The 20,720-nt window shown below is 34.4% G+C and overlaps 1 protein-coding gene across 1 annotated transcript in view; it reads left to right on the top strand.

Annotated features, from left to right (window-relative positions):
* The window catches only part of CNGB3 (cyclic nucleotide gated channel beta 3), a 157,181-nt gene that overhangs the window by 82,051 nt on the left and 54,410 nt on the right, over positions 1–20,720 (top strand). The window contains exons 7-10 of the mRNA XM_025394403.1: positions 1,261–1,311; positions 7,393–7,479; positions 9,208–9,272; positions 10,003–10,125. Coding sequence (XP_025250188.1) covers positions 1,261–1,311; positions 7,393–7,479; positions 9,208–9,272; positions 10,003–10,125 — 326 coding nt within the window. The remainder of the gene's footprint in view (positions 1–1,260; positions 1,312–7,392; positions 7,480–9,207; positions 9,273–10,002; positions 10,126–20,720) is intronic.

Here is a 20,720-nt window from a genome sequence, read left to right as displayed (position 1 = left end):
GTTGCAGGATTTGACATAAACGAGGATTTTAAGTGATCTGATTTAGAGATCATCTGGCTGCCACTGTAGAATTGTTCCAGGGGAACAAGACTAAAGTCAGAGATAGTGCCAGAAAGGAGAGAATGGACATGAGAAAATTTTCGGAAGAAGAATGAGCAGAACTTGGCTATTGGTTGTATGAGGGCTGAGGGAGACCACGCAGTGTAGGACCACTAAGCAGTGTAGTTGAGGGTGCTCATAGGATACTCGGAAGCAGGAGGAGGAGCACAGTTTGGCTCAAGGGCAATGTAGAATGATGATGAATTCAGGTTTGGTGCAGTGGATCTGCTAAGTGAAGAAGACAATGGGCAGTTGCTTACCCAACAGCTCAAGAAAGTGATATTAGGTGTAAGCAGAGATTTGGTAGCATCAACCCACACGGTAATCTCTGAAACTATAAACGTGGGTGAGATTTCCCAGGAAGCAAGTATGAAGAGAAAAGAGAAGAGAGCTAAATCCTGGGGAATGTTGACTTTTAAATGACTAGCCCAAGAATCCAAGAAGAACATTGAAAAGTAGGAAGTGAAGAAATAAAGTAAACTAAGAGTGGCATTACAGATTCTTTGAAAAGAAAAAGTTTCAAGGAAAAAAATTGTCCAAAAAAAATTTTTAATGCTTCAAAGGTTTTTATTCATCTCTCCATTTCTTTCTTCATTCATTTAATAAATATTCACTGAGCTTTTAGTATATTCTAGGCACTAGTTAAATATAGTTGTTAAGCAAAATCAAACCTGTCCTCAGATAGATTACCATTTAATGGAGTAGACTAATTTTAAATAAATGAGCCAAGCAATATATGTGTCATTTCAAATTATGATGAGTGCCATAACAGGATGCTAAGTGCCATAAAGGATACCCCGGGTGTCATCATTAGGAGGTCATTGGTGGTTTTGTACTGTTAGCCTTGAAGAAGTGAGAGAAGTGGGAAGAAGCCAAATTACCACCAAATTGCCATGAGTTAAGGATAAATATGAGGGAAGGATATAGAGTAAAGCAGGTAGGCAACTCTTTTGAGAAGCTTGACTGTGGCAAACAATAGAGCAAGAAGAAGAAAACTAAAACCAAACATTATTTGTTTTAAAACCTGAGAATACGGAGCATATTGATTGGCTGAGATTGAAAGGAACCAGCCAAGAGAAATAGTTCTAAATATAAATTTAAAAGTGAGAAAAAAAATTGATGAAATTGGCGAAAATTAATGAAAATACAAATATGTTTCAGGTGGATCCAAATGAGCTAAGGAAAAACTACAGGACTTCTACAAAATTTCAGGTAGGTGACTCAAAAACAATTTCAAAATTGCTCAAGTAATCTCTTACCATTTTGACTTTAAATCCCATCTATGGATTTCTATAAACAAAGTTTATACATATGAAGTTTTATTAGACAAAGAGAAGCCTGAAGTTTCTGCCTCTCAATAATTACCTGATATATTTCCTTGTATGTGCAAATGGGTAATTCCACATATAAATCCTTATTAAGCAGACCAAAATAATTTAGTGCCTACATTTGAATTCTAATTTACACATCAATAAAGGAATATGGGTTGTATACTTTGCCTTGTCTGCAAAATTCTAGCCCCCAATCCATGTAGCATGATGTTGTAAAGGTTTGCAAAATTGTTTCTACTCCTGCTTCTTTCTTGTTCTCATGTATTCAAAATAAAAATTATTAATAGAAGAGAGGCAATTGTTTAGATAACATGGAACCTTCTTTTCTAAAACATATGTTTTATTGCCCATAATTGTTTTCTAAGTACTTTGTTCTCTAACTCTGAGAAATAGGCAGAGGTCGGGGTTATTTCGGTTTACCCAATTGGAGTGAACTCTAGCCCCCCACTTCAAAGACAATTCTTTAGTGGCCTCAAAGTTTGTTTAAAAATACAAATCTGGGTTTAGGTCTCAAACTATCCCTGTTGGAAATCTACAATGATTAACATCCCTTTCAATTGGCTTTTTAAAAAATCTCCAACTAATTTTCTTTATTAAAAATTGCCACATACTTTGGCATATTCATAAAAGATCTCTGTGCTACTTTGATGAATTCTACGAAGAGGATGAATACTTTTGTAATCCCATAAAGCTTATTCCAAACTCTTACTTTCCTGAGTTTGAATAAGGGCTAAATTAATTTATATATTTAATTTGTGTTAGCATAATGACATTTTGGTCAATGACAGACCATGTATATGGTGATGGTCCCATAAGATTATAAGGGAGCTGAAAAATTCCTATTGCCTAGTGACATCATAGCCATCATAACATTACAGTGTAATGTGTTATTCACCTGTTTGCAGTGATGCTGGTGTAAACAAACCTACTGGCTGCCAGTCACACAAAAGTATAGTACATACAAATATGTATGGTACATAATATTGGGGATAATGGTCATAAACAACTAAGTTACTAGCTTATGTATTTACTATACCATACTCTTTATTGTTATTTTAGATTGTACTCCTATGAATTGTTTTAAAGTTAATTGTAAAAGAGACTCAGGCAAGCCTTTCAGGAGGTATTCCAGAAGAAGGCATTGTTATTATAGGAGATGACAGCTCCACCCATGTTATGGAGCCTGAAGACCTTCCAGTGGGGCCAGATATGGATGTGGAAGACAGTGATATTGATGATCCTGACTATGTGTAGGTCTAGGCTAATTTGTGTGCTCGGGTCTTAGTTTTTAACAAAAAAGCTTAAAAGCAAAAATAAAAACATTTAAAAATAGAAAAAAGCTTATATAATAAACATATAATGAAAATTCTTTTGTACAGCTGTACAATGAATGTTTTAAGTTAAGTGTTATTACAAAAGAGTAAAAAGTTTTCAAAAATTCAAAAGCTTATAAAGTAAAATAGTTACAGTGAGTTAGGGTTACTTTATTATTAAAGAAAAAAATTGTTAAACAAATTTAGTGTAGCCTAAGTCTACAGAATTCATAAAGTCTACAGTAGTGTACAGTAATGTCCTAGGCCTTCAGTCACTCACTACTCACTCATTGACTCAGCCAGAGCAAGTTCCAGTCCTGCAAGCTCCATTCATGGTAAGCATCCTATACTATCTTTCATATCACATTTTTAACTGTACCTTTTCAATGTTTAGATGTGTTTAGATACAAAGTTATTTACCATTGTGTTACAATTACCTACAGTACTCAGTACAGTAACATGCTGTACAATAACATGCAATTATATACTGTAATATACAGAGCATGCTGTACAGTAACATGCTCCTAGGCTTGTAACCTAGAAGCCTAGGCTTATATGTCTATACCATACCACCTACGTGTATAGTAGACAATATATCTAGGTTTCTGTAAGTACATACTGTGATAGTCACATGATGAAATCACCTAACAATGCACTTCTCAGAATATATCCCTGTTGTTAAGTGACACATGACTGTATTTTTGAACTTGGTCATTCCACTATTAGCTTGTTAACTTATTGTGAATAGAAACAATATCTTACTCCTATTTCAACCCCAACATGCTTTGCAAATTGTCTTGCACAGAGTTTAGTGTTAGTCAATACTTCAATCAATTTTCTACAGTTCAATGAGAAATAAATTATCTCTGGCTACACAAATCTGTGCCAATGTGTTAATATTAAAATGGCTAATGATTAATGACTGTCTGCAGAGAGAAGCTGAGAGGGGAGTTGAGCAATTGAATAGAAAGCAAGCAAAAAGATCATTATGATTTGAGCCAAAAACTATAGGTTTTAGGGTAGCAATAGATAGGTCAATCGTGTGCCTGCTTTTTTATTTTAAATACATTATTTTAATTACTGTTCTGTACACCTAACTTGTTACAAAGATTGATACTTATACAGTAAAATCAATGAGGTTTGAGGATATGATGTAATTTCTAAACTAATACTTTTAGTAAGTAATTTGTTTATAATAGCTAATCTGGTTAATTCAAACCAGAAGTTCTATTCTTATTCAATAGCAGCAGGCTTTGAAATTGTTAGGCAATTAATTATCTCAACTCTATGCTTTTGGGGTACAAGTGGTTTTTGGTTACATGGATTAATTATATAGTGGTAAATTATGAGATTTCAGTGCACCCATCACCAGAGTAGTGTACATTGTATCTAATACGCAGTTTTTTTTGTCCCACCCCAAGCCCATCCCCACTTCTGGTCTTCAAAGTCCATTGTATCACTCTGTATGCCTTTGCATACTCAGAGCTTAGCTCCCACTTATAAGTGAGAACATTTAGTGTTGGGTTTTCCATTCCTGAATTACTTCACTTAGAATAATGGCCTCCAGCTCCATCCAAGTTGCTGTAAAAGACATTGATTCCTTTCGATGTCTAAATATTATTCCGTGGTGTACATATACCACATTTTCTTTATCCACTCATTGTTCAATGGCCACTTAGGTTAGTTTCATATTTCTGCAATTATGAATTAGGCTGAAATAAACCTACATGTGCATGTGTCGTATTCATGTACTGACTCCTTTTCCTTTGGGTAGATACCCAGTAGTGGGATTGCTGGATCAAATGGTAGATCTACTTTTAGTTGTTTAAGGAATGTCCATACTGTTTTCCACAGAAGTTTTACTAATTTACATTCCCAGCAGCAGTGTATATGCGCTCCCCTTTTACCACATCCATGCCAACATCTATTGTTTTTTGACTTTTTAATAAGGCCATTCTTTCAGGAATAAGGTGGTATCTCATTGTGGTTTTAATTTGCATATCCTTATTGACTAGACAGGTCACTAGACAGGTCAACAGTGTGTCTGCTTTTTTATTTTTAATACATTATTTTAATTACTGTTCTGTAGACATCTTGTTACAAAGATCAGTTAGTTCCATATTTTCTGCAATTATGAATTGGGCTGAAATAAACCCATATATGCATGTGTTTTTTTCATGTACTGACTCCTTTTCCTTTGTGTAGATACCCAGTACTGGGATTGCTGGATCGAATGGTAGATCTACACAAATCTGTACAATGTGTTAATATTAAAATGGCTAATGACTAATGACTGTCATCATAGAGGAGTTGAGAGGGGAGTTGAGCAACTGAATAGAAAGCAAGTAAAAAAAAATCATTATGATTCAAGCCAAAAACTATAGGTTTTATAGTAGCACTAGACAGGTCTACAGTGTGCCTGCTTTTTTATTTTAAATACATTATTTTAAGTACTGTTCTGTACACTTCTTAACTTGTTACAAAGATCAGTACCTATACAATAAAATCAATGAGGTTTGATGATATGATGCAATTGGGGGTGGCATTTTTTTCATGTTTTTTGGCTATTCGTATAACTTCTTTTGAAAAATGTCTATTCATGGCATTTGTCTACTTTTTGATGAGATTATTCGTTTTTTCTTGCTGATTTGAGTTCCTTGTAGATTCTGGATACTAGTCCTTTGTCTGATGCATAGTTTGCAAATATTTCCTCCCATTCTGTGAGTTGTCTGTTTATTCTGATGATTATTTCTTTTTATGTGAAGAAACGTTTTTAATCAGGTCCCATTTATTTATTTTCAATGCATTTGCTTTTGGGGCTTTAGTCATAAATTCTTTGCCTAGGCCAATGTCCAGAAGAATTTTTCCAAGGTTATCTTCTACAATTTTTATGGTTTCAGATCTTATATTTAAGTCTTTGGTTTATCTTGAGTTGATTTATGTATAAAGTGAGAGATAGGGATCTAGTTTCACTCTTCTACATGTGGCTTGCCAGTTTTGCTAGCACCACTTAAAATACAAGATGACCTTTCCCCAACTTATGTTTTTGTGTGCTTTGTTCAATACCAGTTGGCTATCAGTATTTGGCTTTATTTCTGGGTTCTGTATTCTGTTCCATTGGTCTATGTACCTACTTTTATACCAGTACCATGCTGTTTTGCTAACTATAGACTTGAAGTCTGGTAGTGTAATGCCTTCAGATTTGTTCATTTTGCTTAGGGTTGCCTAGGCTATAAGGGCTCTTTTTTAGTTTCATGTGAATTTTAGAATTGTTTTCTCTAATTCTGTGAAAAATAATGTTGGTATTTTGATGGGAATTGCATTGAATCTGTAGATTGCTTTTGGCAGTATGGACATTTTTACAATATTGATTCTCCCAATCCATAAGCATCAGATGTGTTTCTGTTTGTTTGTGTCATCTATGATTTCTCTCAGCAGTGTTTTGTAGTTCTCTTCATAGGGATCTTTCACCTCCTTGGTTAAGTATATTCCTAGGGATTTGTTGTTGTTGTTGTTGTTGTTTTCCAGTTGTAAAGGGATTGAGTTCCTGATTTGCTTCTCAGCTTGGTTATTTTTGTATGTGTATTGCAGTGTTACTGGTTTGTGTACATTGATTTCATTATCTGAGACTTTATTGAACTTGTTTATGAGATCTAGGAGTCTTTTGGAGATGTCTTTAGGGTTTTCTAGGTATACGATCATATCATCAGTGAACAGTGATAGTTTGATTTCCTCTTTTTTGATGTGAATGCCCTTTATTTCTTTCTCTTGCTTGATTATCCTCTGGCTAGGACTTCCTCAACTCTCTATTTTATACGTGTGGCCTTACAATATGTTCTTAACTGCTCTTAATTGTCTCAAGATGTCTTAAAGTTTTTAAATATACCCTATTAAGACCATGTAAAATTTACTAAAAATAAATAATTATTTTACATAAAAGAATCATAATGACCAGTTTAACATAAGATCAAAATAATTTTAATACATGACAATTTTTTAAAATTTCTTAGCTATAATAGTACTTTCAATACCTCCTCCCATCAGAGCTGCTGATTAATTGCAATCATTATTGATTTCTCTTATCTCCTCTCTCAGCCTGCACAGCTCTGGTAAATACTTTTAAAGTAGTTTATTGGTAGCAAAATGGTTCAAAGTAGACAAGAGCAGAAAGCATTGAAGAGCCTAAATGAACCACAATATAATCGACTCTGAACACTGGAGAATTGGCTGAAACATAAAAATGTATCACTACAATGAATGTTCAATGCTTTCAAATGAAATCAAGAATGGACTTGATGTTTAGTCCAAGAGCCCCATGTTAAAAACACTATTCAAATGTATTTTAACATTAGCAACTATGCCCATTGTATATGTGACAGCTCAATAAAAATCCCAGTAAATGCAGTGCCTAAGGAGAGATCAGATGCATGGTAGTGGAAATGAAATACGGTGGAAGGAGGTTACAGAATAGTTTTCATGGTGCTAATATGCCTTAAAAATCCCCATGCATAGTTAATTGAAAGCAGTTTTGGATTAAACAACAAATAATGCACTGTGACTGGTCAACTTTTACAGACATCAATGTAAATCCATCCATTCCCAGAAAGGAATGTAAACACAACATATTTGTGAATGTGTTCTTTCAACAGTTGGATGTCGCATCAATAATACCATTTGATGTTTGCTACCTCTTCTTTGGGTTTAATCCAATATTTAGAGCAAACAGGATGTTAAAGGTAAGATAACTATATTTAATTGCATCTTCCCTTATAATGGAAATATTTCCATTTCCTTATAATGGAAATCTCGAAACAATTTAAAGTATCTTAAAATTACCAATATTCTTGATTTTTCCGAAACTCTTCTCCATCTTTCTGCCCTCATCAATGCTATGATTTTTTTTAATGAAGGAAGAAAGAAATGTCTACTGGTGAAAGTTGCTCCTGGTTTTTATTTTATATCTCACCTGGAAATTTCAGAAGGTACCTGCTTGGAGATAACCAATTTTCAGAAATAATCAGGTTTCTATAGATTTAGGAGTTTATCTGGGATTATGATAAAAGCTTATAAAGTGCCAACTCTTCATTCCCCATTTCTGTAACCCTAAAATGTCCAAAAGCCCTCTCTATCCATTAGATGTTTAAATATAGGAGATCCTGACAGTTAACATTAATCTTCTTTTCAAAGCCCCGTAGTCCACTCATTTCACTTATTTATAAGGGTGTCATCTTAATGCACAATTCTCTAGGATGAATATTTATTATCTATATGTCTCCAAGTTATAAATGAGAAAACAAATGAATACACATTTTCTTTTTAGTGAACACTTAAGCTAAATTTAAAATCATGCCTTTGTGCAAAATTGTATTAAGAGCACAATAAACAAATTACCACACATATAAATTATCATAATCTGAGTGTTTGAAGAAGTTTTTTCCTACTTATGAACTCTGGAAAAACAAATCCTTTGTGTATATTTCTAGTTAAATAGTCATTACTATTACCTACACTATTTTTAATTCTAAATGTTCTATTGCAGTCATATCTATGTTGGGCAAAATTTTGAACTAAGTAATCTCTGTGGTCCCTCCTATCTGTAAGAGTCTATGATTTGAAGCATATTAAATATATTAACTTACATATGCACACAACCCTTTTGGGGGGCATCTTTTCTTATTGACCTTATTTTACAGATGAGAAAACCAAGGCAGAGAAATAGCAAGAGACTTTTCCATGGTTACACAGTAGTAAGTGGCAGAGATAGGACTGGCATTTGGCTCTGGATTCCATACTTTACTGCCTATAGAAATAAAAGAGGAAGTAGGGGGTAGGAGTGCATGCAGGCAGAAAAGGTTGAGATAAAAGTAGAAGTAATCAGGAAAAAGCCTTGAGGGAAATAGTAACTCTGCTTGTATTAGATGCACATAAACTCATTGTATCTTTGAATACTGTCAAGAACAGCCAATGCTAATACTTACTGAAGTTTAAATTTTCTTTAAACAAATACACATTTAATGCAATTCACTGAAAAATAATGCTAGTGTTGAGCAATAAGACTTAACATCTATTTATACCTGTAACGCATTACACTTTTCCTCTTTTATGTATGTTTTTGGAGCGTGCGACTTTAATTGTTGGGAAATAGAGTTCTACTACATACTTACAAAAGAAAAAGGAAAAAAATGTTTTTTAAGTTTCATTTTCAACAAACATTAAAAGTAAGACTATAACTAGAGGGTAGCAATAAAATAAAGCAAGAAGCTCTGGAAGTGTGATATCATGCTATAAAAGGTACTGCCCAGAGGAAAATACCACTGAACAGGGTCTTGTTTTTTTTTTTTTTTTTTAAGATATATGAATAAAATTATTTTCAGTAATGGATAAAATCTATTTCATATAGTTTTATTTAAATATATATATTTAAGACTAACATGCTTTGGGATTTCTTTTGCTTTTCTATACAGTATACTTCATTTTTTGAATTTAATCATCACCTAGAGTCTATAATGGACAAAGCATATATTTACAGGTAAAGTATAACTCAGTATACTTGGGGAAAGGGGAAAAAGCAATGGTGCAGCATTTTAGACAGAATTTGGCAGGGATATGACCTCCCTCTTCAAAAAAAAAGGGTATAATTTCAGCTCTGGCTACATGAAATATAGGACTATGTTCTAGAACAGATGTGGGTATTTTAAGTGAAATAAAAGTATGAAAATCATATCAGATTTTAGAAGAGTACTGGACTGAGAAAATAAGACTTATTATCTGCTTCTGTCAAAACAAGTACAGAAAAACATACTCTTTTGCAAGTTGACTTTAAACCTTTCTCGTGATAATTCATTCCTAATCTGAATTTCATTCGTTTGTTGTTCTAAATTTCACTTGCACCGAAACCTCTAGTTGCCATTCATCATAGCATAAAGTCTCATGAGCTTTTCAGAGACATCTAGTTAAATCAGCATAGTGTATTTTATGGGACTTAAACTGAAGAAGTGACCCTTGAGGCATGTCTTTCAGTTTGTTGTTGTTGTTGTTGTTATTTGTGTTTTTCCCTACACTCTGTCAATCCCAGTCAAGACATTGCCATCGGAAAACATGCAATGGTACCATCACTTTATACTGTACTAATGAGAGTTAACAGTTCACAAATCCAAAGCAAGGGGTTCACTGGAGACTTTAAGGAAAAGAAAATGTTAAAATAGGCTGTATTCCAGAAAAAACATGGATTCTTACTTTCTATCTATTCTCTCTGACAGAGTTATTCGAACAACCGGATACTTGCTGTTTATTCTGCACATTAATGCCTGTGTTTATTACTGGGCTTCAAACTATGAAGGAATTGGCACTACTAGATGGGTGTATGATGGGGAAGGAAACAAGTAAGTTCTAATGTTGAAAGAAACCTTTATTGATTATTTTTAACATTCTGTTTCATTGCATGAATTTATGAGAGCCAGTGTTTTTGAAGCTGTCATAACCCATTCAATGACTGGTAAATACTATTTGACCATAAAAAAGGATAAAACCAAGTCATTTGCACCAAAATGGATGGGACTGAAGGTCACTATCTTAGTGAAATAAGCCAGATCCAAAACGATAAATATCACATGTTCTCACATATATGTGGGAGCTAAAAATTTTGATCACATAGAGACAGAGAGTGGAAAGATAACAGAGACTGGGAAGGGTGGGTGGTGGAGAGAGGAGCACATAAAAAGTGGATTAAAGGATACAAACATATAGTAAGAATGTATTCAATGTTTGCAACAGAGTAGGGTGACTATAGTTTCAAAACCTGTATTGTACTCTGCTAACAAACACCCTAAACACCCTGACTTGATCACTATGCATTATATACGTGTAACAAAATTGGACCAGTACCCCATGAATTTGTCCAAATAAAAAAATTTTTAAGCTGAAAAACCTCTTTAGTAAGTCAGTTAGTTTTTAAGTGAAAGAGAATAGAGGAGAATAGAATACAACATATCAGAATCTGTCTGATAGTAAGGGAGTGTGTGTGTGTGTGTGTGTGTGTGTGTGTGTGTGTGTGTATCCTGAGTTAACCCGTGAAATGCATTTTTTACTCTGGATCATGATCAAAAAAGTTTGAAAGCCTCTACATTAGACAACTGAGCAGTAAGATAACTTTTAATAACTCCAATGCTGATTGTTAGTAATGAACAATGTTAATTATTTAGAGGGCAGGTGTAGTGGCTAATTAGTTTACCAGTGAAGGGTTTTATGGGTTTATGAGTCAGCTATAACCACTAACTCAATTAAACACTTAGAGACTAACAAGGATCATAAATTAAACTTGATAATTAGGTATGCAAGTGTCCCAGAAATAAAAAAAGATCATCTGAAAAATTTAGAGCAGTAGAATCAGGACTTGGGAATGGCAACTGGGTTATTTAATAGTGAAATTTCCTTTTGGTAAGATACAAAGACCTGGCATAAAGTTGACTTCACTAACTTTCTGCTCCAGTGAAATGACATTGAACATATAATAAGGCAATGTCCAAATTGGAAAAAAAGCAGATCCCAGCATTACTTTGAAGGGCAACTCACTGCAGCCTTGGGATGGAGAGCAATTATAGGATAGAGCAAAGAGATGGAAAATAACTTACAAAATTACACACTACCTAGAGTGAGTTGGATGTGCATAAGGGATTATAACAACCAGAACCAATTTTAAAGAATTTAAAGTCAGAAGGACCACTGATTGGGAAACACACATATACAGATACTCTATTTCCAGAAAATTTACTAAATAAATAATTCCCTTTAGAATGTGAATTATTTACTTAGATATAAACAACTAATTTGTATAAAAATTGACTAAAATACCAACTATATTAAAATTGCCTCAAAGTGAGTATGTAATCCAACATCATTAGATGACTGTGACTGATAACTGTTTTTTTCAAATTAGCAAAATAATACAGGATTGCATAAGAATGCCTTCAAGAAAGTGAAGCTGTTTCTCTTTTTATACCTAGATGCCTCTCTGTGGAGTTTCTAGGGACTATATCTTGTTTCCAGTGTCAAGCTCAGTGTTAAGTATATAATAGTAGAAAATATATTAGGTATATAAAGGCAGATAGAGAGAGGGAGAGTAAGGGAAAAAGAAAGGAACGGCCAAATCTGCATTGTAACAAGAAGAAAGAAATCTCAGCTTCGGCCCATAAGAAACTTCAAGTGTGCTAGTGTTTTAGATTTCTAATTCCAGCTACATTATAAACCAGATAGCCAAAATACTCTCTCTAAAATACAAGATAAATTACCTGTTGTAATTTTGTTGTTACTTATTATAATTATTTATTATAAGTTTCTAGATGAATACAATTACAACAGTTTTCAATGACTGCTGAGTTCCCTAGAAAGTAAGAAGTATCTCCAAAGGCTAAAACACAAACGTATGCACCAAACCTGGAGTACGGTAGGAAATGAGTGTGAGTAACCACTAAAGAACAGAAATGGAGAGAATAACTTCTAAATCGGTAAGCGGAAAAAATGAATATGGAAATTTTAAAAGCAAACCAATCCAAAAAAGGACACAAAGATAAGGAGTGGCAGTTTTGGGGAGAAGTATAGGAAAGGCAGGACAATAGAAGACACAACATAAGATAATAAGGACAATTTAAAATAGATCAGTATGTTACCAGAAAGGGGTCCTGATCCAGACCCCACGAGAGGGTTCTTGGACCTTGTGCAAGAATTTGGGGCAAGTCCATGGAATAAAGTGAAAGCAAATTTATTAAGAAAGTAAAGAAATAAAAAAATAAATACTGCATAGGCAGAGGAGTGGCATGGACCGCTTGACTAAGAATACCTATAATTATTTCTTGATTATATGCTAAACAAGAAGTGGATTATTCATGAGTTTTCAGGGAAAGGGCTGGGCAATTCCCAGAATTGAGGGTTCTTCCCCTTTTCAGACTATACAGGGAAACTTCTGGACATTGCCATGGCATTTGTAAACTGTCATGGTACTGGTGGGAGTGTCTTTTAGCATGCTAATGAATTATAATTAGCATATAATGAGCAATGAGGGTGACAAGAGTTCACTTTCATCACCATCTTCGTTGTGGTGGATTTGGGCCAGCTTCTTTATTGAAACCTACTTTATCAGCAAGGTCTCTGTTACCTGTATCATGTGCCAACCTCCTATTTCATCCTGTGACTTAGAATGCTTAACCTCCTGGGAAGGCAGCCCAATAGGTCACAGTTTTATTTTACCCAGCCCCTTTTCAAGATGGAGTCACTCTGGTTCAAATACCTCTGACAAATATGTGCAGTAAATTAATGTGAACTAAACTCACATGCTAATAGAGATTGTCAATTAAAATTAGTCAGAAAAAGCTTTAAAACAAAAGACATTTTAGAGAAAAAGGTCACCATTTAATGATAAAATTTTGATTCACGATTGTCAAAAGACAAAATTACAACAAATTTATTTTAACTATTTTAATTGGCTTTTATTTGCAATTCTAGAATCAGGCAACACCTCAATTCTATAAAATAGAATGAATGTTCTGATGAGCTGAGCAAAAGAGGTTGGCTTCATAGGCAGAAAGGGGCTGAAGAAAGCAGAAACAAAGAACAAAAATGGATTGGTCATTTCAAAGTTACTTTCCTTGTAAAGGTTAAAGTAGAGGGGACTTTCTTACTATGCTGGATAAAACTGGCTTGTTTGGGGATTTAGCTATCTCTCTTTCTCTCTCTCCTGATTTCTTAGAATGGCAAATAAACAACTTAGTTTCAGTTTGGTGACATAGAACTTCAGCATGAGTCATTCCATTTGGGTTTGGTCTGTTTGGCCTAGTGCAGGAGTTTAGTCCAAACCAATGGCCTCCTATAAATTTTATTTACTACCATCAGGATATTCCAATTTTAAATGTGTATGCACCCAATAAAATACTTACAATCATTCAAAGAAAATCATAAAGCAAAAATTGATAGGAGGAGGAGAAATTGGCCAATATATCATCAAAGTGTGAGACACCAAACATAACTATAGACAGGTCAAGTAACCAAAAACAATAAACATATAAAAGATTTGATAACCCAAATAACAAGCTTGATTTCATGGGTACAAATAGAATCTTGCACCCAAGGATTAGAAACTGCTCATTTTTCTTAATCACTCACAGAAAAACTACTAAAAGTGATCATTTTCTAGGCCCAAAACTAGTTTCAATAAATTCCACAGCCTTGTTATCATACAACTCACATTCTCTGACTATAAATATTAACCCATCAAGTCTGCTCTGCTCATTTAGACTGAAGCATTCTCACTCAAAACCAAAGATCCAGCAATCTTATTACCAACCGTCAGGGACACAGGTTGCCACCTTTGCAATGAAAATGCTTTTAAAAGTAGCTTCTTTACTTATCTTTTTAGATAATTTGCATATGTCAGTTATTCATATACTAATCCTAACAGTTTTTTTAACATCAACTTCTCCTTCTATTGCTTCATATTACCCTTTGATCTTGTAAGCCAAGTTTTTGCAATAATTACCTAAAGTATTTTTTTAACTTAACCCTTGTGATGGTCCTGGTGACCTATAAATTGAAGGTTGCTTATTAGGCCTTTGGATTTGCAAATTTTGCCCTAGTTAGAATTACGCAGCAGACTGTGGGGCATAAATGGAACACTGTGAACATTTAAAATAAGTCAAGTTTATTATTATTCCATTAATTCTCATCAGAACAGCAATTTCTATTCATTTCAATAGAAGGCATTTTTATTTATATTGAGCAAATGACATCCTTCTTTAGACTGTAAAATTTGACAAAGAATGCAAATTATTTCAAAAGGAGAACACAAGTGAGTACCTACGGTTATGTGATACTTAAAAATGTTCCCAATGTACTTTTGTCCACATATATCCCAATTTTATTTACTTTCTGACATAAATTTTCCAATGCGCACAAATTTTTTTTAACAAACCCATGGTCCTAATCCCTAATGTATCTTTTTCTTGAAAAAAAAAGAAAAGCAAACAAGGCTGTCATGGGAATTATTGACTTTAACTGAGGTAAGGAAGGAATCAGAATTACTATACCATAGTGCTAGAAAAATTTAGGTAATCTACCTTCTTAACTTTACAGATGAAGACTATAAGACTTAGGTAGATGAAAATATTTATTCAGGATGCCCTAGATACCTCATAGCTGAGGTCAGACAATGGCAGAGAGAGAGAAGGAAAGGGAGAGGGAGGCGGAGGGGAGGAGGAAGGGGAGGGCAAGAGGGAGAGGGAGAAGGGAGGAGGGAGAGAGCGCGGTGGGGTGGATATTTATATTACAATTCCTGGAGAGTCACCCTTGGGATATAACAACAAGAACAAAAAAAACCCAGAGCAAAGAATCGGGGGATCAGAAGGAAGTGAAGAGCAGTGAGCAGCATGACAGCGGAGAGTTCAGAAGGCGATTCAACAGATGTGTTCACAGATACAGTCTTCCTACATTCTCATTTCAGTAAGTCTAGGTATGCATTCACTCATCCATTCCAGTCATTCAGCAAATACTAGTGAATTCCTATTGTGTGCTACTAGGCCCATAAATACCTACCTTTGTAGCACTTACATTCTAACAAGACCGTTCTCCCTCATAGCCAGTGCTTCCAGAAATAAGTTTACAGAAACCAGGAACTAAGATGGATTGAGGTAGCTAGGAAGGTCCACATAGTAAGATAAGTATAGAAGGGGTACTTTTAAAAGTTGCATGTCCCACTACAGATTCACCACAATGGCTAAAATTTAAAAGACTGACAATACCAAAGACTGGGATAATGACAATGCCAGGTGTTAGGGTAACATGGGGTTACTGGAACTCTCACATATTGTTAGAGGGAATGTGAAATAACAAAACCATATTGGAAAAAGATCTGACAGTTCATTTTACAACTAAACACACCTACCTTACAACTCAAAAATTCGAACGTAGGTATTTTACCCAAGAGTAATGAAAATATATGTTCACAGAATGAAACTTGTTCGAGAATTTTCATAGAAGCTCTATTCATCAAGACCAAAAACTTGAGGCAGCCTAGGTATTCATCCGTAGGTGGATAAATAAACAAACTGTGGTATAAACATACAATGAATACTATGCAGCAATACAAAGGTATAAATTACTAATACACAACGTGAATAACTCTCAAAAGCAAAATGAGTAAAAGATATCTTATACAGAAGCATATATACTGTATGATTTCATTTATGTGAAATTCTAAAACAGGCAGACTTATCCATGGTAGAAAAAAATTAGAACAGGTGATTGCTTCTGGAGCATTTGAGTAAGGATTGATGGAAAAGAATTGAGAGAACTTTCTAAAGTGATGGCAAGGCTGTATGTCTTAATATGTGTTTTGGTTACACAGGTATATGTATCTGTCAAAATTTATTAAATGATACAAAAATCAGTAGCATTTCTACATACTAACAATAAACTATCTGAAAAGGAAATTAAGCATCAAAAGGAACAAAATATTTGGAAAAAACTTAACCAAAGGGGTGTGAGACTTGTATACTGAAAACTGCAACATGTTGATGAAAAAAATTAAAGTAGAAACTAATAAATCAAAAGACATCTTATTCAAGGGCTAGAATAATTAATATTGTTAAAATGTCCCAACTATTCACAATGATCTACAGATTCAGTGCAATCCCTATCAAAATCTCAATGATTTTTCACAGGAACAGAAAAAAAAATACAAAAGTTCATATGGAACCACAAAAGACTCCGAATAGCTAAAGTAATTTTGAGCAAAAAGGACAAAGCTAAAGGCATGCCACTTCCTGATTTCAAAATATATCACAGAGCTACCATAATAAAAACAGTATGAAACTGGCATAAAAACACACATATGGTCCAATGAAACAGAATAGAGGGCCCAGAAATAAATGAATACATAGATGGTCAATGGCCTGTCCAAGGGTGCTAAGGATATGCAATGAGGAAAGATAGTCTCTTCAATAAATTGTACTGGGAAAATTGGATATCCACAAACATAAAAACAAAATAACTACCATATGACCCAGAAATGCCGCTTCTGTGAATATACCCAAAGGTATTGAAATCTGTATCTCAAAGAGATACCTGCACTCTCATGTTCATTGCAGCATTGCAACATTATTCGCAATAGCCAAAACATGGAAGGAACCTAAATTTCTCTCAACTAATGAAAGGATAAAGATAATGTGGTAAATATGCACATATATAATGGAATATTATTCAGCCCTTAAAAAGAAAGAAATCCTGCCATTTGTGACAATATAGATAGAGCTGGAGGACATTATGCCTAGCAAAATAAACAAGACACAGAAAGAGAAATACTGTATGACCTCATATGAACTCTCTTATATGTGGAATCTAAAATACTCAATTTCATAGTAGTAGAGAGTAGGATGGGGGTTACCAGGGCCTGGAGGAAAGGGATAATGGGGAAGTGTAAGTCAAGGGTACAAAACTTCCATTATGCAAAATGAGTAAGTCCTAGAAATCTACTGTATGGCATAATGCCTATAGATAATACTATACTTTCTTTAAATTCACCAAATGGTCCTACTTAACATGAGTGCCTTTTTTTTCTTTTTTCTTTTCTTTTCTTTCTTTCTGTTTTTTGTTTGTTTGTTTGTTTGTTTTTGAGACAGGGTCTCACTCTGTCGCCCAGGCTGGCGTGCAGTGGCACAATCTTGGCTCACTGCAACCTCCGCCTTCCGGGTTCAAGTGATTCTCCTGCCTCAACCTTCCTGAGTAGCTGGGATTACAGGCACCCACCACCATACCCGGCTAATTTTTGTATTTTTAGTAGATACGGGGTTTCACCATGTTGGCCAGACTGGTCTCGAACTCCCAAGCTCAGGTGATCCACTCACCTCAGCCTACCAAAGTGCTGAGATTAAGGCGTGAGCCGCCATGCCCGGCCTCATTAGTGCTTTAACTGTATATTCAAAATAAAACATAACTCTAAACAAATACTGAACTCAAGTTAACATATATATTCTGAAGTACTGTTTTTAGGAGAAAGTTTCTGGCTGTCTAGAAATTATTTTGAAATACATCCAAAAAATAAGAAGGTTTTATTGATAAATAAGTGGAGGAATATGTTGACGAAGCAGGCATAGTAAAACGTTAATGGTAGAATCTAGGTAGTCGGCATATGAGTGTTGACTGTAAAATGAGTGTTCACTGTAAAATTCTTTTAATTTTTCTGTTTGTTTAAAGTGTTTCATAATAAAATATTGGGGGAAATTGCATGTCATGTTTGTTTCACATAGGAAGACTTTCTATTTTCATACTAAATATTTTTTATGGCTTTATGTCAAATTCTGCCTTACTGCTTTAACTTGAAATATGCCTAAGTATATGTGTGTGTGTATATATATATATATATATATATCAGTGTTATATAGTTGATGCATTATATAGTTAATGTTAGATAGTTCATATATGAATCCAGCCAGATAGAATATCTTTGAAAAGATCTATCTGACTGGGATGTACATATTAGAGATTGACACACTTGACTAATTAAGCTAATCTTAGGAAATCAATAAGAGGCCATCTAATTAAATTACAAATCTTACCTTTGGTTATGCATATCTAGGTGTAAGATGTGACTGAGAAAAGAATCCTAAAATAAATCTCAAAGCATCAGGGCAGAAAACTTCCAGTTAACATAGCAGACTATTTAATATACAAAAAAAATTAGTTCAAGCCAAATCCTTGGTATTTGGAAAATCCATGCCAAAATTTCACACTTGATTGTTATTTTTTAACATCATAAAAAAGAAAATGGGAGAAAGTAATTCTTATGTTTGTTCCTGTTAAAGTAGGACAAACTTTTGAGTGACTTTGGAGGGGACAGTAATCCCAACACTTATCATGGAATTGACCATGTTGGGAGAGAATCTTGTTTCTCTTCACTCTTGGGTAATGTCAGGTTTAATAAATTTCCTTAATTTAAAGAGACCCACAGGTCCAAAACCTGTGACCAAAATAAATCAGGTAATAGGAAATTATAAATTGGAATTTGAAAAGTTAAAATGCAATCCATAAAATTAATTCCATACTTCTTCAAGGTGGTTCTCTTTGACTATAGTTCACTATAATATTAGTAAGTCCAAGGAAGCCTGCTAGAAAAAAATTATACAGTGGTAACATTTTTATTCTCTTGGCATAGCGATTTTCAAGCACTACCAAAGTGTTAATTATTTTTTCTGTTCCTGTAATAAGGAACTAGGTTAAAAAAAAAAAAAAGAGTCCTATGTCCTTCAAAAGGTATTGAATTTCAAAATGAGTGATTTCTTTCTAGATCTGTTTTTGTTTGAATATTAACTTCAATGGCAGTTTGTTTCTTCCTTTGTAAACTTCAACTTCTTACTATTTGAAGATCTTAAAATCTCAAAGTATTTTTACAAGAAAAGACCACCCTTGTTCCAAGATTAATGCCAGTTACCCAAAGTGCTAATGTTATATGTGGCATACCTAGATAAGAAATAAAAGCTTGGCTAGGGCAGGATTCTGTAAAAAGTACTCCTTTTCTGTGTCTGCACAAGATGCTGAAATAGCTAGTTGGAACATACGAAATCTAAATGTCCCTCTATAACAAAACCTGGAGACATTCTCTATATAAATGACTTTTTAAACGGATTCACTGGAAATGCCTGATACAGACCACATTGTCAGAGCTATGTAGAATTACCAAATAGTTCTGGCTGCACAAGAATTCTGAAATATATATACAGATGTCTTCAACTTCTGATGGGGTTACATCACAATAAGCCTATTGGGAAAATATTGTAAGCCAAAAATACAATTAATACACCTAACCTACCAAACATCATAGCTTAGCCTAGCCTAACTTAAATGTGCTCAGAACACTTGCGTTAGTCTACAGTTTGGCAAAATCATCTACTACAAAGCCTGGTTTCTAATAAATTATTGAATATCTCATAATTTATTGAACACCATACTAAAAGTGAAAAACAGAATAGTTGTATGAGTATTCAAAGTATGGTTTCTACTGAATGGATACTGCTTTTATGCCATCATAAAATCAAACCATAATAGGTTAAGGACTCTCTGGCTAGCTAAGTGAACGTTATACATTCTTTACTAACCTTTATCATATTCTTTTCTCGTCCTCTTCCTATCTGGTCTGTAATGACCCCAGCCTCTTCATTTGCAATTGTTCAAGTACAGAATTTTTATCAAGTACATTTCTGAGCATACTTGATTTTCTTCAATACCAAATTTCTAGTTCAGTTGCCCATTACAATCAACAGTAATTTCCCTATTAAGATGGATTTCAGTTCTCCTCTGTCTCTGCCATGGTTTACATATTCAATAATATAATAATATGTGGGTGAAAAATAGAAGAGATATTCATCTGTTCTGTTTTCCATTCATAAAAACAATTGGATCTAAACTATAGAAGGTTCTCCCATCTGCATAAATACATTTGATCTCTAAAATATTCCCACAAATCAATAGCGTGGTAGTTTAAAAACAGCCTCAAATTTTTTGCTGCTTCTCTCATTGAGAGGTGGATTCAAATGTCTCTTCCCTTGAACCTGGTTTGGCCTTAGTGACTTGCCTGACAAATATAATGTGGCAACTATAAGATGAGATAGGGCTTCTGAGTTATAGGAAACCTGGCAGCTACCACTTGGGCTGCTATTGCTCTGGGGGAAACCAGCTCTCATGTAAAAATCCGTCTACCTTGAGACGTCCATGCTGTGAGGAAGCCCAAGCTAGTCACATAGAGAGGCTGAATGATAAAAGATACCCAGTCACCCCCAACTGTTCCAATATTACCAGCTGAGGCTCAGACACGTGAGGTAAGGAGCTACCTTGGGCATTCCAAAAGGACATAATGTGGAAAGGAACAGAGGAACCCGGCCAACTGTCAGAATCAAAGTTTCAGACATTTGACCTCAATTGAATCTTTCCAGGTATCTCC

This window comes from Theropithecus gelada, chromosome 8 (genome assembly GCF_003255815.1).
Source record: "Theropithecus gelada isolate Dixy chromosome 8, Tgel_1.0, whole genome shotgun sequence".
NCBI classification, from domain to species: Eukaryota; Metazoa; Chordata; class Mammalia; order Primates; family Cercopithecidae; genus Theropithecus; species Theropithecus gelada.
Note: the sequence above shows the minus strand (reverse complement) of the source record. Positions and strands in the feature narration are given on the sequence as shown.